Raw genomic sequence first — 15,947 nt, 5'->3', positions numbered from 1 at the left:
CAGCTTCAGGTACTGCAATGCCCTCTTCTGGCCTCCTTGGACACCTACACACACACACACACACACACACACACACACACACACGCACGCACGCACGCACGCACGCACGCACGCACACGCACACGCACACGTACGCACTCACACACGCACGCATGCACACACACGCAAGTAAAGGAGGCTAGGTATGGTGGCACATACCTTTAATCCCAGCACTTTGGAGGCAGTTCTCTGTTAGTTCGAGGCTATCCTAATCTACAATATAAAGTTCCAGGCCACCAAGGGCTACTTAGGAAGAACCTGTTCAAAAAAAAATTTTTTTTAAAGGAAAGAAAAGTTCTGCCTAGACACTAGTCAGAGCGATGCTCAAAAAGGGCAGTAGTCACAGAGAAGACTAATGTATATCAGCGGCAGGAGGCATTCCAAGTTAGAAGTGATCACGAGGGAGGGTGTAATGTCTCTTTAACTCGGGTCAGAGGGTGAGTCCTTTTGTCTCTTGAAGGAAAGACTAACCTAAAGGAGTCTGGGATAGCCACAACCCTTGTATTATATAAGGATAATAAACACACATCTTATAAAGGTTGCTGTGAAGAGCATACTGTGATAATTGATAGAAAGCGCTTAGAGCAGTACATGGCACACAGTATGAGCTCTGTAAATGTTGGTCGTTCCCTTCACTTTATTCTCTTCACTCTCCTCCCTCTCCACCCGGCTTCATTCATTCTTTTCCAAGGGCACGCAGGGGGCGTGTCCTCCCTCCCGCCGCTTCCACCTAAGCCCCGCCCCCGGCTCTTCCCGGATTGGTTCCTAGGAGGCGGAGCCAAGGGGAGAGCCCAGTGCAGCGCGGTGGGCGGGGCGCATGCGCGGGTTGGGCTGGGTGGAGGAGGAGAGGAAGAGCTGCCGGAAGTAGGCGGTGGAGGTGGCGGCTGAGCTGGTCGCAGCTGCCAGGGAAACCGAGGCGGGAAGCACAGCGGGCAGACCCTCAACACTCGGGGTCAAGTGTGCGTCCCGCACGCCTGAAGCCGGGAGCTCGCTCCACCTAGGCCACTTCTGGGGTCCCGCAGCCTCCGCGAGTCCCTGCCTTGCCCGAAGCCCGCCAGGGGGCGCCGCGCTGAGGGGCTGAGGGGCTGCGGGGCGGGGGCGCTGACGGCTCTGACCCCGGGGCTGCTCCGGGCCGGGCGAGAGGACCGCCTGGGCGGGGACCCCAAGGCCTCAGCCCCGGACAGAGGCAGGGGTTCTTGGGGGGTGCAGGGGGCGCGTCGCCCTCTGCCCCCGCCGGCACCCTGGCCATGACAGGCAAGTCGGTGAAGGACGTGGATCGGTACCAGGCGGTCCTGGCCAACCTGCTGCTGGAGGAAGATAACAAGTTCTGTGCTGACTGCCAGTCCAAAGGTAACGCATCCGGGGCGCCGGCGGGGGGCCAGCTGCGGGGCGGCGGCGTGGCGATGAGCTGCGATGGCCTGAGTGGGGAGGGGGTTCTGGAGCTCAGGGCGAGTCCTCTTCGTATGACCACGCGAGCCACCCTCGCTCATGAGCTTGCTGGGTTTCCTCGGGCTTGGGACTTGGGGTTTGGTGTGGGCGAGTGTGTGTGTGTGTGTGTGTGTGTGTGTGTGTGTGTGTGTCAGCGAAGTGGGGATGATATAGTGGGGGGTGGGGTTGCCCGGTGTGTTCAGGTGAGACTGTCTATGTTGCAGACTCTGAATGGCTTCTGGGCTCGCTGTCATGCAGAGCTGGCAGCCTTTTACTTGGCAAAGCTGTGGGTGAGCTGCAGTGTGGTGGGGGTGGCGGTGGGGGTGACGAGGAGGAAGGTGAGATGACTAAGAGAAAAACTGTCGAAATGATATTTAAAGGTGGCATTCCTTGCTGTCTGCTATGTCGTTAGCAGCTCCTGTCATTTTACCACCTTGTTGAGCTCAGACCGAGTGCTTAGGTGGCTTTCTTCACCCAGGTCGTGTGCACTGAGAAACAGCTACCTTATGCAGTGACACAGTGCGGATTTCTAGGTAGTCTAGCCTGGGTTGTGGAGGCCTCATGCGTGTGTGGTGAGCGAAACTAGCAGACCTGGACTGTAGTGCAGGACCCGTTCAAGCAGGGAGAAAAGGAAGCAAGGAATTCCCCCAATTCGTTATTTCCCTGGTGATTACACCTTTAGAGAGGAAATAGAAATTGGCCACAACCACTTAGCCTTTGTTTTCTGTGTCTGTAAAGGTTCATGCTGTGTTACAATTAAAGGTCAATATGGTAGAAAATTTACTAGTGAATTCTGTACAGCTTTGTAGGTAGGAGCAGCTATAATTGGGAGGGGGTATTTACTTTAGTTCATTTCCTGAATTTGCCATGTAGCATATGGGTATAAAGTAGTATAAAGCATTCAGATGTGTGTGTGTATTAATGTTGAGAAAAGCAATAGATACTTAGCCCATACTTCATGTGATTATGGTTTATTTTAGAGTAAGGTTATGTAAGGAGGGCGCAAGAATGATGATGCATTGATTTAGACTCCTAGTAATAAATTTTAGTGACCTCTATCAGTAGGCAAATGCAGTGAACTGTCAGCAAAGCAGGTCCCCAGACTTCTCTCGAGAATTTTTGCGTTAACAGGAGTTCAATTTATGTTGAGGAGTCGAAATTTCTTGTAGCTTGATTCTTGTTAGATCTACTGGAAGGTTTGGTTTACAGTGTAGGAGCACCTTTGGTCTACTCAAATCCTCTGATGTCCTCATTGACAATTTTAAGTCGCAGCGAGGCATCCACTGAGCAGAAACCATTGTTGATGATTTTTAGAACCGCCCCCTCCCCTGTACTCATGTTGTTTGTATGCTTACTCATCCCAATAACATATACCATGGGGAAGAGACACGTTAATTTACCAGGTCTTCCTCCAAATCTCCCATTGCCCTTTATTAATAGCCTTACTAGATATAATCAGACATAGAACTTCGTTAATTCCTGATGAGAACTAGTAACTGGGGCCTGCGATAGGGCTCAGTGAATAAAGGTGCTTGCCACTAAGACTGACAACCTGAGTTTGATCCCCAGGACTCACAGGGTAAGAGGAGAGAACCAGCTCCCATAAATTGTCTCCTGACCTCCACGTGGACTCTAGTACATACATGTACAATCTCCACAAAGTTAATAATTAAGATGTAAAAACAGACGACACCAACAACAAAGCCTAGTAGCTGTCTGCCACTGATACTAAAACCTTGGATCCTGAATGTTCTGAAGTTAGAAATTCTCTTCAACGCGTTTGCCACTATTAAAAAAAGAGATGCCCACGTGTCCATTATCTTTCAGTTCTGTCAAACAGGCTTTTGCAGAGGCCTGTTTATCTAGCTGCCGAATGTTCAGCCCTGTCTGCCGGTTAACCCCTCCTTCATTCTCTTCCTCTTTTCCACTTTCAGGTTTTGTGATGAACTCGTAGGCAGTTCTCAGAGGGTAGGAAAGAGAGATATTTGCATTAGTAGATCATGACCTGCTCAGCCCTGATAAAAAGGACCAGCAGTTGGTGGAAGAGTTAGAAGACTGTTCACTGAAATAAGATTTGAGTTTGAGTTTACTTTTCTGTTTTCCTCTTGTCCTTTTCAGAAAATTGAGAGCTCACCAGACAAGGTCTGGAGAGTTCATCTATTAGTATTTAGTGTATTGATGTTGCCTGGACTACAGACCTCTAAGTGGATACTTTTGTAATGTTCCAAAATAGCTCTTTGGCAATGAATTCTCTTTTTTAAAATTTAATATTATGTTTTAATTTATTTATTTGTGTGTGTGTGTATGTGTGTGTGTGTGTGTGTCAGAGAACAACTTCCACCATGTGGGGAATGAACTCAAATGGTCAGGCCTGCTGGCAAGCATCTTTCCTTACCCACCGAGCCATCTTGTCACCTGATGTTTCTATTTATTTATTTTCAGGAAAAATTATGTTTCCTAAACGTTTTATTTTTATTTTAAATCATATGTATATGTGAGTGCAGTGTCCATGGATGCCAGGAGAGGGTGTTGATCCCTTGGAACTGGACTCACAGGTGATTAGGATTCATCTGAGGTGGGTGCTGGGAACTGAACTCAGGCCTTTTAAAGAACACTATGAACTCTGATCCACAGAGTAACTTTTCTAGTCCCCTGACTCTTCTTTTTAAAATCATGTTTAGGAGTGATACTTGTTAGTTGATCCTTAAAATAATGTCATTCAGCACTGGGATAGAGACTAAGCAGGCACCTTTCCCTTTATTCAGTAGAAGGCCTGTTGAGTCAGGTTTCCGAATGTCCTGGACTGCTTTGACACTGCTTTGTATTAAAAAAAAAAAATGCCAATGCTTAGTGGTTGTGGTGCGTGTCATTAGTCCCAACTTGAGAGGGGAAGGCAGGGGGATCTCTGTGAATTAGAGGCCAGTTGGTCTCTACAGTGAGTTCCAGGACAGCTAAGGCTGTTACATAGAGAAATCCTGTGTCAAAGACAAACAAAAAACAAAGAAGTCACAATTTAAACCATCTGAGGTGGCTACCCCTGTAATCCCAGCACTCAGGAGCTGGAGGCAAGGAAGGAAGATAAGAAGTTCAAGTTTGAGGCTAGTCTGGGCTATGTGAGACCCTGCCTCAAACAGTTCCCGTTCCCAAATGCTATGACTTATTCTTAGCACAAAGTGCAGTTTCCTTGTCATGACAGCTTGCAAAGTAATACCTACATGGACTGATCTCAGCAATGATAAAGTTAGAGGGTGTACCAATGTTGATAAATGATTGATAAATGAGGAAAAACTAGTGTAAGAGCCAGGTATGTCTCTGGTAACTGGCTGCTTGAGACCTGGCTCCATCATACTTCCATTGTACTTGGGGTCACAGTAGCCCAAGGCTGGGCCTTTAGCTCTGCAGCTCCAGATGTTTATGAATGTGTTGGCATTAACCCATTCAGAGACTGGTGTCAGAGGGTCCACCTTTCTGATGACCTGCGTACTCCTGTGCACCATTGAGACATTACCAGCGTCAAGGTTTGGGAGAAGCAGAGAGCCGTTTAATGAGCAGAGAGTAGACATGGGAGACATGACAGTGTCAGGGAACATATGAGTGACACTGAAGTGCCTCGTGCAGCTCTGCTGTCTTGAGAGCTTTGTTAGTTTTTCCCGGTCCCCTTCCATTACATCTTGTCTATGAAATGTTTCCCCTCTAATTACCTAACCACTGCCTCTGTTTCATCTTCTCTATATATTTTCACTTAAGTAGATTTCATGTGGTTTGAAATTCAAAAAAAATCGAAAAGACAACAGAATGAAAAATCATTGTCCTAAGGTGACCCATAGCCACCTTTGTTCTCTTCCTGAGTATAACCACTGTTGGCCATTTCTTACCTGCCCTTGTCCTATGTTTGAAACAGGCTGGCCTTGACCTGTAGCTGATTAAATGAACTCCTGATCTTCCTTCTTAAATTCCTCCTGTTCTACCTCCCCAAAGCTTGCACTGCCGGCATGCAGCCTTGTCCCCAATTTCTTAACCTGTATATCTGAGACGAGTTTACATAGTTTTGGCTTGCCTGGGACTTGCTGTGTAGACCAGACTGGATGCAAACTTGCTGTGATCCTCCTGTCTCTTCCTCCCAAGTGTTTTGCCTCACCTGCCTTTCATTTTAAATGTATGTGTGTGAGGATGTACATGTCTCACATATGTACCTATGCATGTGCACTTTGTGTAGAAGCTTGATGTCGACATTGGGTGTTTTCCTCAGTCAGTCTCCAGTTTTTATTGGGGAAAATCTGTTACTGATTCTGGCTAACCTAGCCACCTTGTTCTGATGATGCCCTGTGTCTGCCTCCTGTACACTGGGGTTTTAGGCAGGCTACCATGCCCACCAGGCCTTCAGGTGAGTTATGGGGATCTGAACCCCAGTGCTCACACTTGCAGGCTGAGTGCTTTACCTGCTGAGCCTTCTCCTCAGCCTCCCTCACCTGATCTTTGAGAGGTGATAATATGCAAGGACAAACACCATCATTTTCTTTATTTTGTATATGTGTGTAAGTGGATATTAAACAATGACATTAAACGTATAGGTTTTCAGCACTTTTGTGCCTTGGATTTTTCAATCAACAGTATAATATAGACACCATAATGATTCTCTGTCCATGTGCACAGAATGGAAGCTCTGTAAGAAAGAGCTTCCACAGTGTTTCAAGGCTATACACAGGCTGTTTTTCTATTAAGTTGGTGGATATTCTTGAGTGATTTAGAAGACAGCTAGCTTCTCTCGTGGAAGTTATCTTTGAAAAGTGTGCACAAGGGCTGGAGAGATGGCTCAGTGTTAAGAGCACTTTTATAGAGGGACTAAGATTGATTGCCAGGACCTACATGGTGGCTCACAACCATTTGGAACTCCAGTTCCAGGGATCTAATATCCTCCTCTGGCTTCCATGGCTTCCATGGGCACCAGACATGTGCATATTGGACATAGACATCTATGGAAGTAAAACATTCTTACACATAAAATAAGAATAAATACATTTTTTTTTTTTTTTTTGTGAGATAGGGTTTCTTTGTGTAGCCCTGGCTGTTCTGAAACTCCTCTGTAGACCAGGCTGGCCTCAAATTCAAAGAGATCCCAAGTGCTAGGATTAAAGGTGTGCACCACCAGTGTCTGGCTATTTTTACCATTCTTGATTTTATTTATTTTATCTTAATTTTATTCGTTGCATTTTTAATTTTATATCCTTAAAATACTCTGGTTACTGGAAGCCCTGGTTAGAATGACTCACAGTAATCCCCTGGTCCTTAAGCCAAAACCATTTCCTATATATGGGAGTTCTGGCAGTTTTGCAAATGTGCTCTACAGGACCCTTGAGGATAGTCTGGGTGTTTCCTGCTTCTTCAAACATGTATGGAAGATTAGACCAGGGAATTTCTTTGTGTGAAGGTTTTCAAATAGCTTTAAGTTTTACCTTTTAAAATTAGAAATGCGAAACATTTTAATTGTGTGTGTGTGTGTGTGTGTGTGTGTGCGCGCACGCGCGCGTGTGTTCACCTGCACATGCTACAGCACGTGTGTGAAGGTCAGAGGACACCTTGTAGGAATCAGTTCTCTGTTTCTGCTGTGGATCCTGAGACGGAACTCAGATGGGCAGCTATGGCAGGAAGGAGCTTTAGCTGTTGAGTTATCTCACCAGCCCAGTGTTAACGTTTGAACATTAATCTTTAGCTTTCCTTCTATTTGCTTTATATCAATGGCTATACCATTGTTTCTTAATGTCATTCCTTAGAATATAAACTTTCCTGTCAATTTAAGTATTTCAGCTATATGTCTGTGGCATATGATAATGCAGACACTTTTTTTTTAACCTTCTTGAGGTTAAAATCCACCAGATGTAGACAGAATTTCTGCTTCCCATTTCCAGCTCTCTTGCTGTCATATCCTCCTCTACCTAAGGTCAGATATCTTTATGAGCTTTTATAGTTGATGTATCTTAATTCTCACAGCCATGATTATATTGACAAGGTTTACTGGAAGTGATTTATCAAAGCTACCATTAAATCATTTCAGAGTATCAATATGAAAGCTGTTCCCTGGGGGGAAGGGGGCACTTCCTTGTTTATTCTGCTTTCCTTGTAAATTGCACCCTGTGGCAAAGTGGAAAAGAGCTCACTGTCGACTGGAGATTCAACGTTCTGCGCGCGCGCGTGTGTGTGTGTGTGTGTGTGTGTGTGTGTGTGTACATATTCAGTAATGTATCCTGAAGTGAAATGATCACGAATTCAAGATCATCCTGAGCCAGCCTAGTTTACATGAAGCCCTGTCTTAAGAGACCAAAATAAACAACAAGAAAACACCCCAATAAAACAAAAGTTTTGCCGGGCGTGGTGGCACACACCTTTAATCCCAACACTCGGGAGGCAGAGGCAGGTGGATTTCTGAGTTCAAGGCCAGCCTGGTCTACAGAGTGAGTTCCAGGACAGCCAGGGCTACACAGAGAAACCCTGTCTCGAAAAAAAAATTAATCACTCTGTGCCCAACACTGTGCAAGGGACATATGATAGGATTCAAAGATGAAGTCTTTGACCTCAAAGGTTTTATATTCTAATGGGGAAATAGATGTATAAATCAGATAACCATGGCATTATGTCCAGGAACAGCAAAAGCACTGAATAAGGCAAAAATGGCTTCCTCAGGAAGTCACAGCTTTAAAGAGGCAATTAAGCTGTGTCTGAAAGGGTACACAGGCTGTTGCCACGTGAACTTAGGGAGCTGTACTGTAGGAAGGGGAGGCAGTTATGTACAGAGCCTCTGCAGGGTGTGCATTTGTGTGTGTGTGTGTGTGTGTATTATTTAGGGTGATTTAACTACATATTGTGTAGTGTAAGGGTTAGAATTTGGTAGCTAGTCAGGGGCCAATAAAATTCCACCTCTCCAGGTGACTTTTTTATGGCTTTGAGATTATGAATATGCATTATGCTTTAGACCCTTTTGTTTGCATCTAGCACTGTAGGTCCATCTGCTTCTCTAGTGGGATTTTAAGTCTTACAGGCATGAAATGCTTGGTGGTTGCCAAGTAGTCCAAGAGACTTGAGCATTGAGCCTGTATCATCTGTATGGCAGTGTACGTTCATGGATACACAAATTTCTCTTAGGAGAGCCCAATGAAATGCCAGCAGTCGTGCTGTCACCTCCACAGCCAGTGCTGCTGTTTATGAAGCTGGACGTGCCCGTACTCAAGCAGGCCACGTGTGGAATATTTGCAATGTCCTCTTGATTGTGTAAGGTGCTTCCTTGGTAGCAAATCTCACTTCCAGATAAATTAGAAAACTACCCCCTTCCTGCCATTGTCATCTGATGTCATTATGGGATGTAGGTGGCAGCTTTCTTGGGTACAGTTGTCTATATAACTGTTCATCCCATGAGTCATTGTCTGTTTCTGTTCTTCTTTCTGCCTGCGAATTCCAACCTGAAAATAATCTCCATTGTGGCTGTGACACAGTGTTCATTTTGTACACTGCATCTGTTTTGCTGACTCTGTGATAGTGCCATGGAGAAAGGGTTAGTGACATATTAAGCAGTTGACTCTTCAGTTATATCCCCATTAAAAAGATGCGCAGCAAGAGTGTTACATTAGCACGCTGGACATTCAAAAGCACGTGGGGTCTCCTGTTTGAGCAAGTAGCTAGTTTAAATAGATAGAATAGTAGAACTTTAAGGAAGTTCTGTATGGCTCCTGGAGGGAGGCAGCTTAGTATACCACACTTAGAAGGTAAGGGAGAATCTCTGTAGAGTAAAACACTTTAAAACTCATTTACTTACCACATCCCTCTATTGTTAAGACAGTGATCCTGCATTGGCCAACTAATTAGTTTTGTGGTGTTAGGGGTTTGGCTTGTCACATGCCAGGCAAACACCCTGTCACTAAGCTATATCCTCAGCCACCCCAACTGCCCATTTTGTAGATAGGGTTTTTCTATGTACTCCTGGCTAGCTTGGAATTCACTATAAAGTTGAAGCCTCAAACTTGTGAAGATTCTTCTTCTCTGTCTCCTGAGTGCTAGGATACAAGAGTATGCCATTATAGCCAGCCCACGTTCTGAGACAGAGCCTCACCAAGTTGTCCAGGTTGGTTTGAACTTTTGAACTTCCTGTCTCAGTCTCTTAAATTACTGGGATTATAGCCCTGTGCCCCTAGACTCACACCCAGCTCAGATCACTTTTTCTTTTCCTTCTGTTCTTTATTTCTTTTCTTTCTTTTCCTCTTTTCTTTTCTTTTCTCCCTCCCTCCCTCTCTCTTTCTCTCTTTCTCTCTTTCCCAGGATCTGGTATTTTCTAGGGTGTTCTTAAATTTAATATGTAGCTGAGGGTGACCTTTAACTTCTGATCTTCTTATCTCCACTTCCCCAGTGCTAGGATTATAGGCAGGCAGTCACCACACCTGACTCACATGATGCTAGAAGTCGAACTCAAAGTTTCATTCATTTTAGGCAAGAAGTTAGTAACTGCACTAAAATATCTCTAGTACGTAGTTAACAACTTTTTTTTTTTAAGATTTATTTATTGTTATATGTAAGTACACTGTAGCTGTCTTCAGACACTCCAGAAGAGGGCATCAGATTCCATTCATTATAGATGGTTGTGAGCCACCATGTGGTTGCTGGGATTTGAACTCAGGACCTTCAGAAGAGCAGTCAGTGCTCTTACCCTCTGAGCCATCTCGCCAGCCCCCATAGTTAACTTCTTAAATTGTGATTTGCCACACTTCAAGTATCCACTAGGATGTAAGCCCACAAGGAGAAGGACTTGGGACCATGTTCACTTATCTTCCAAGCAATGATAGGGCTTGGTAAGGTCAGACTAAGTATATCATTAAATGAATAAATGTGTGAATTTTTTCATCTGTACATATTTTCTTCTTTACTAGAAGAAAAATTTTATAGGACATTTGGATAAAAGAAAATTATTTTCTAAAAAATAATTTTAAAAATATATTTGACATACCTACTAGAGAGTCTTCTCAGTCAAGGACCAGTTAGGGAAACAAACCTGTAGTCAGGGAACTGGGTTCAGCTAAGTGGCTGCTGAGATCCCAGGCATTTGTGGTATCCAGGAGCTACTGTGTGGCTAAGGAAACGAGAAAGTGCCAGAAGCGATCGTACCATGTGGCATGATCCTGAGCATGGAAAGAGGAATTGTTGGTGGCAGTTGGAACCTAGGCCAAATAAGAGAACTCAACTTCTTCCCCTCTTTTTCCTTTTGTCCTTACTAGGACTTCTCATTGAGGGAAATTATGCAGAAACCCTTAGACAGGAAAGGCTGGGAAATGTAGTTGGTTCCCTGTGATAGAGTAGAATAAGGGTGGGATCCAAGCACTGACAGACACAAGGGCACTGAAAACATCTTCAAGTTGTGATCATTCCCCCACAGCTTTTAGGGATAAGGGCTACCCAGGTAAATGTGGGTAAGAGATAGGAACCCACCAGGAGCTGTGGGTTTGTTTATCATTTTGTTACTCAGAAAATAAGTTTCCATTTTTCCAGTTCTCAGAAGCCTAGGGTCTAGGCATATTTATTGCCCCAATTCTCACCTGGGTGACTAGTCAGTAATACAAAGATCCCAAGAACTTGGGTTAGGTTAGTCAGTACTAGGTGAAAAAGGCTCTTTGTGAGTTTGAGGCCAGCCTGATCTACAGAGCAAGTTCCAGGACAGCCAAGGCTACACAGGGAAACCCTGTCTAGGAAAAAAAAAAAGTGACATCACTAAGCTAAATCTATTTCCTTCTGTATTAAACCTGAAAAGTATATAGTCTTGCAAGGCACGTCACTGCTCCATATAAAGGCAAAGCTTGCCAAGTTATGGCTGCTAATTCTCTTCCTGACTATAAGAGCATTTGCGTAGGCAATCCTGGTTCAGCACTTTCTACAAGTGCTTTTTCTGTGAATCAGGTCACCTGCATTTGGGCTTTGATCACGTTAATGGCTTTGGTGGAACTAGGCCAGCAAAAGGTTTCGGTGCAGTGTGAGTATGTTTGGTTTGGGGCTGTTACTTTCCACAGATTAAGGGAATGTCATTGTCAACTATGAGAATCACCCAAGTTTCATTTCTGTTTTACTTTTATTGATTTCTTTTTGACAGGCGTTCTTGTAGTTCACAGACACAATTAAATGCCATTTGGGTTCTATTTATTTACTTTTGAGACCTTGGTCTTGTGATGCTAACTCTGACCGTCCTGAACTCACTGAGTAACCCAGGCTGGCCTTTAACTAGGGGAGTCCTCTTCCCAAAGACACCTAAGTGCTAGGATCACCTGAGTGATCCTATGCCTGGCTTAGGTTTTATATTTTAAATAATAAGTAAGTAAATAATTTTGATGAGGCTGAGACGGAGCCTCACATAGGTCAGGCTGGTCTCAGATTCCCTACAGAGCTGAGGATACCTTGACCTCCTGACCGTGCTGTAACCACCTCTGGAGCACCGGTGCTACAGGCATGCACTGCTGCAGCTAGCTGTGAAGTGTTTCCCCAGAATACCAGTTCTTTTTAGCCAGACTACTAGTCTTTAAAGGTACATCTAAAAGGCACATCTGTGCCGTTGTAAAGCTTCATGTTTTATAGTGATAATTATTTCTTACTGTTTGACTCTTCTCTTTCTCAACTTTCTCCTTCCCTACCCCACTTTTTCTGAATCCTGTATTTCCCCACAGGCTTTATGGATGCTGGTCCACTGATGGCTGAACGGCAGGTCCTTTCCCAGTGGAAAGCCCTAGAGATGAGCCAAATTCACGTGTGGCCATCCAGCAATGTAAGGTTGCTGTGGGGGTTGTATTCAGTTGTCAACTCTCCACCTTCCCCACACTCCTGCTTGTGTGGCTGTAACCTGCCCTGGAATCCCACTTCCCCAACGTGTGGCTTGTGGAGGAATAGGATTTTCTTTTGTTCCTTCTTTTCATTGACAGTGAACATAGACGTTGGGCAGTTTTTGCATCTCAGGTTAGTTTTAGGTGCATAGAGAATACAGTTTTGAAACATACTAGGTTTTACAAGTCCATGCATAAAGATTTTGTTCTGTCCTTCCTTCCTTCCTTCCTTCCTTCCTTCCTTCCTTCCTTCCTTCCTCTCTCTGTCTCTCCCTTTCTTCCTTTGTCTCTCTCTTTCTTTCTTTTACATCCACTCAGCTTTTACAGGAAATGTATTAGTCCTAAACTGGATCTTTGTGGCTTCCTGTCATTGTTTTTCTCTCCCCCACCTAAATGAATGGGTATGGTCCCATTTTGTGGTGTATAGAGGATAGTAAAGGACTCAGGAGGGAGGAATACTGCTCTGCCTGAGTATAATTGTGTCCCAGCATAGTGACTGTAGTGAGTAAAGTATCTTTCTTTTCCTTTCTTTCTTCAGAGACCTGTTTCTCTTAGTGTGCTTTCTATTGCCGTGATAAACAACAAATCAAAAGCAACTTGAACGGAAAAGGTGAATCTGGCTTACATGTTGCACGGCCCATCCCTGAGGAAGTTGGCAGGAGCAGTGGCAGGGCATGAGGAAGGCTGCTTACTGACTTGCTTCCAGGCTCACAGTCAGTCAATTACCTTTCTTATATGGCCCTGGAGCACCTGCCCAGAGGTGGCACTGCCCACCGTGGGCTAGACCTTGGAACATCAATCCACAATCAAGAAAATACCTCAATAGACAGGCCCACAGACCAGTCTGCTGAGGCATTTCCTCAGTTGAGTTCCTTCCTGCCACAATTCTAGTTTGTGTCAAGTTGACAAAACCCAGCTAGCACGCTATCTTTTGCAGCAGTTGTTATGGAAGGCTTGACTGTAAATCCCCAGCCTCTCTCCAAAGTCTATAGCTGGGGATTCATGTGCTTCACCTTGTTTGCCCCAAGCGCACACAACTTGATGTTGTTTTTAACTTCTTCCTCTTTTCTTATCTGACTGGAAGTCCCCGAATGTGTAGATTTAGAAATTAGTTCTCTTGTATTTTTGGTTTTGACTTGAAAGAATTTGCTTTAATATCCCTTTGACGGTTGTTTCAGTTCTTATGCTGTTTCTGTTTTGCTTTGTTGTTGTTATTGTTGTTGTTGTTGTTGTTTTGTTTTTTGCTTGCTTGGTTGTTTGTTTGTTTGTTTTGAGATAGGGTTTCTCTATGTAGTCTTGGCTATTCTGGAATTCACTTTGTAGACCAGGTTAGCTTCAGACAAAGAGATTTGCCTGCCTTTGCCTCCTCCAAGAGCTAGGAATAAAGATATGTGTCACCATGCCTGGCACATCTTAAGTTTTGAAAACTCATTTCTTATAGAACTTTCTATGTAGAGTGTGAGGTCTTAGTCTGCAGTCTACAGCCTCCGGGTCTTTCTATTGCTGTTGATATTTTAGTTCATGTGCTAACTGACACAGCCTTTAAAGACGAGCTAGCAAGGACCCTTGTCCTTGTCAGGTTACAAACTGCAGAGCTGTTGGAAAGGAATTATAGTGTCAGAGCAGACTTGAGCAAATAAACTTTCAACCCATCGTGAGAGCCTGACTGAATCTTTTTAATTCTTTTTATCAAGTCTGCTTGATTAAGAAGATCAAGAATTAAAAAGATTCAGTCAGGCTCTCTCACACCGGGTTGAAAGTGTATTTACTCAGAATAGCTGTTTGGCACAGAGCTTGGCTTTGTCACTCTGAAAGTGGGCATGGGGAATTTGGCAAGAGGAATTACTGCAGACAGGGGAAATCTAAGAAAAGACTTTCCTTGTAGTGGGGCTGCTGTGTGTTTCCAGCTCATACAAGAAAGCAAGGGCCATCTTTAAATGAAGCTTTGGAACCAGGGGGTGCAGTTTAGTTGCCCTGAGTATCATCCTTGGGTTGGAGCCTTGTCTGAGCAGAAGCAGCTCAGCACAAGGAACTCGAATTGAGGGTCTGCATTATGGCAGAGTGAAAATAGATCCTCATTTCATTAGACTGCTCATGTATTTAAGGGGGAGGGGAAGACTTGTTGCCATAGGAACAGACTCCTAGAGCAGGGTTTTTGCTTTTTTTTAGTCTTATGAGATTTATGGAGTGGGGAGGTGGCTTATTTTCCGAGCATTAGAAGCTGTCGCCTTTAAAAGCAGAGCTAAGAGCCGCCATTTTTTCTGACTATAGCACTTACTCATATTCATAATAAAATAATTGGAAAGTATGAAAAACCAGAATCATGCAAATGAAAGCTCCTAAAATTCTCACTCTTGATTATTTATTTGAGTTTGTACTTCATCAATTTTTATGACATTATTATTTCATTTAACATTTATCATAGGTATTCTGATGACATTAAAAACATGTAAAAATATTTATTTATTTGCTCATTTCTTTATTTATCTATTTATAAAAGCTTCCTCCATCACGGGAGCATGCCGTCATTTATGTAACAGTAAATGTTGGGCATTTGTGTTTTCAGTTTTCATCATTATCAGTAATACTGCAATGTAAATTTCTGTGCTACTACTGGACTGATAAGTTATTTATGCTTTAGTCTAAGTAATTATGGGTCCCTCTAATTTAAAGAAGTTGGGTGGCATCTCCTGGGTTGGAACCACTTGGAGATGATTTTGCTGTAGGGGCTGCCATTCTGAAAGCTTCACTGCCGTTAGACATCTGTTGAGGCAAGGCGTAGAGATCTGGGAAGTCCTGGCGGCACAGGGCAGCTTTATGTGTCACATCACAGCGGGATGGGTCAGCACACCATACCCTGCCTATTGAGAAAGTGTTGTCACACCATGATTAGCCCCTTAGGTATTCACACACACTTCCTTCACTCAAACCCAGCCATCCACTGGCAAGGCGGGTTAGAGTCCCTACTGTGCTAAAAAAGGAGTAATGATTGCTACAATTTTTTTGGTTTTTAAGCAAGGCTTTTCTTAGATTGTAAACAAAGACAATGGACTATGTCTCTTGTGTGCACAGCTGATGCACACTGGCTGGCAGTGTCTCTGTGCCTACCACAGATGGTGCTTTTCTGCTGCTGTGTGTTCAGATCTTATTCTGATTTGTAACAGTCCCCTTCACACTATTCACTCGGCTGCTTGGAGACCTGTGACATTCTAGGAAGCTGAGAGGTGAATCTCGTGGCTGCTTTGTGGTAATTGCTTCTTTGCAGCATTTCATTTGTGTGCTTCTGGCATCTGCACCACATGAAAGCTGGAGGCTGTCACGAAGCTGATCCCTTGCCCTCTGTAGGAGGTTTCAGTGTGACACATCATCTGGGGGAAAGTGTAGCCAGGGGGTGAAACTGGAGGCTGAAATAGCAGTGCTTTAGCCCTTTTGTGGATGGGAGTAAATATTTAGACACTGTTCTGGTGGAATTAATAGTATCCTTCAGCAGTCCTAGAAGCTCTCTTTGTGCCCACTGAAACAGGTTTGCTTAATTGAAGAACCTTGCCTTGACTCCTTGGAAGCTGTGATTAGTTTCTTAAGAGTCCTATCCTCGTCTCTGGATACAGATCTGTCTCTGTTGGGCTGGCATCTTTGCCC

The 15,947-nt window shown here is 44.2% G+C and overlaps 1 protein-coding gene across 4 annotated transcripts in view; it reads left to right on the top strand.

Moving 5' to 3' along the window:
* The first annotated feature begins 848 nt into the window (after window positions 1-848).
* Smap2 (small ArfGAP 2) overlaps window positions 849-15,947 on the top strand; it is a 48,973-nt gene continuing 33,874 nt past the window's right edge. The window contains exon 1 of one of the 4 annotated variants that reach the window (XM_006503380.2): window positions 849-1,389. In XM_006503380.2, the coding sequence (XP_006503443.1) occupies window positions 1,287-1,389 (103 nt within the window). In that variant the 5' untranslated portion in view covers window positions 849-1,286. The remainder of the gene's footprint in view (window positions 1,390-15,947) is intronic. The other 3 variants (NM_133716.3, XM_006503379.4, XM_006503378.3) reach the window with 3 other exon arrangements.

This window comes from Mus musculus, chromosome 4 (genome assembly GCF_000001635.26).
Source record: "Mus musculus strain C57BL/6J chromosome 4, GRCm38.p6 C57BL/6J".
NCBI lineage: Eukaryota > Metazoa > Chordata > Mammalia > Rodentia > Muridae > Mus > Mus musculus.
The sequence above is the reverse complement of the archived record's forward strand: the minus strand, read 5'-3'. Positions and strand labels throughout refer to the sequence as shown.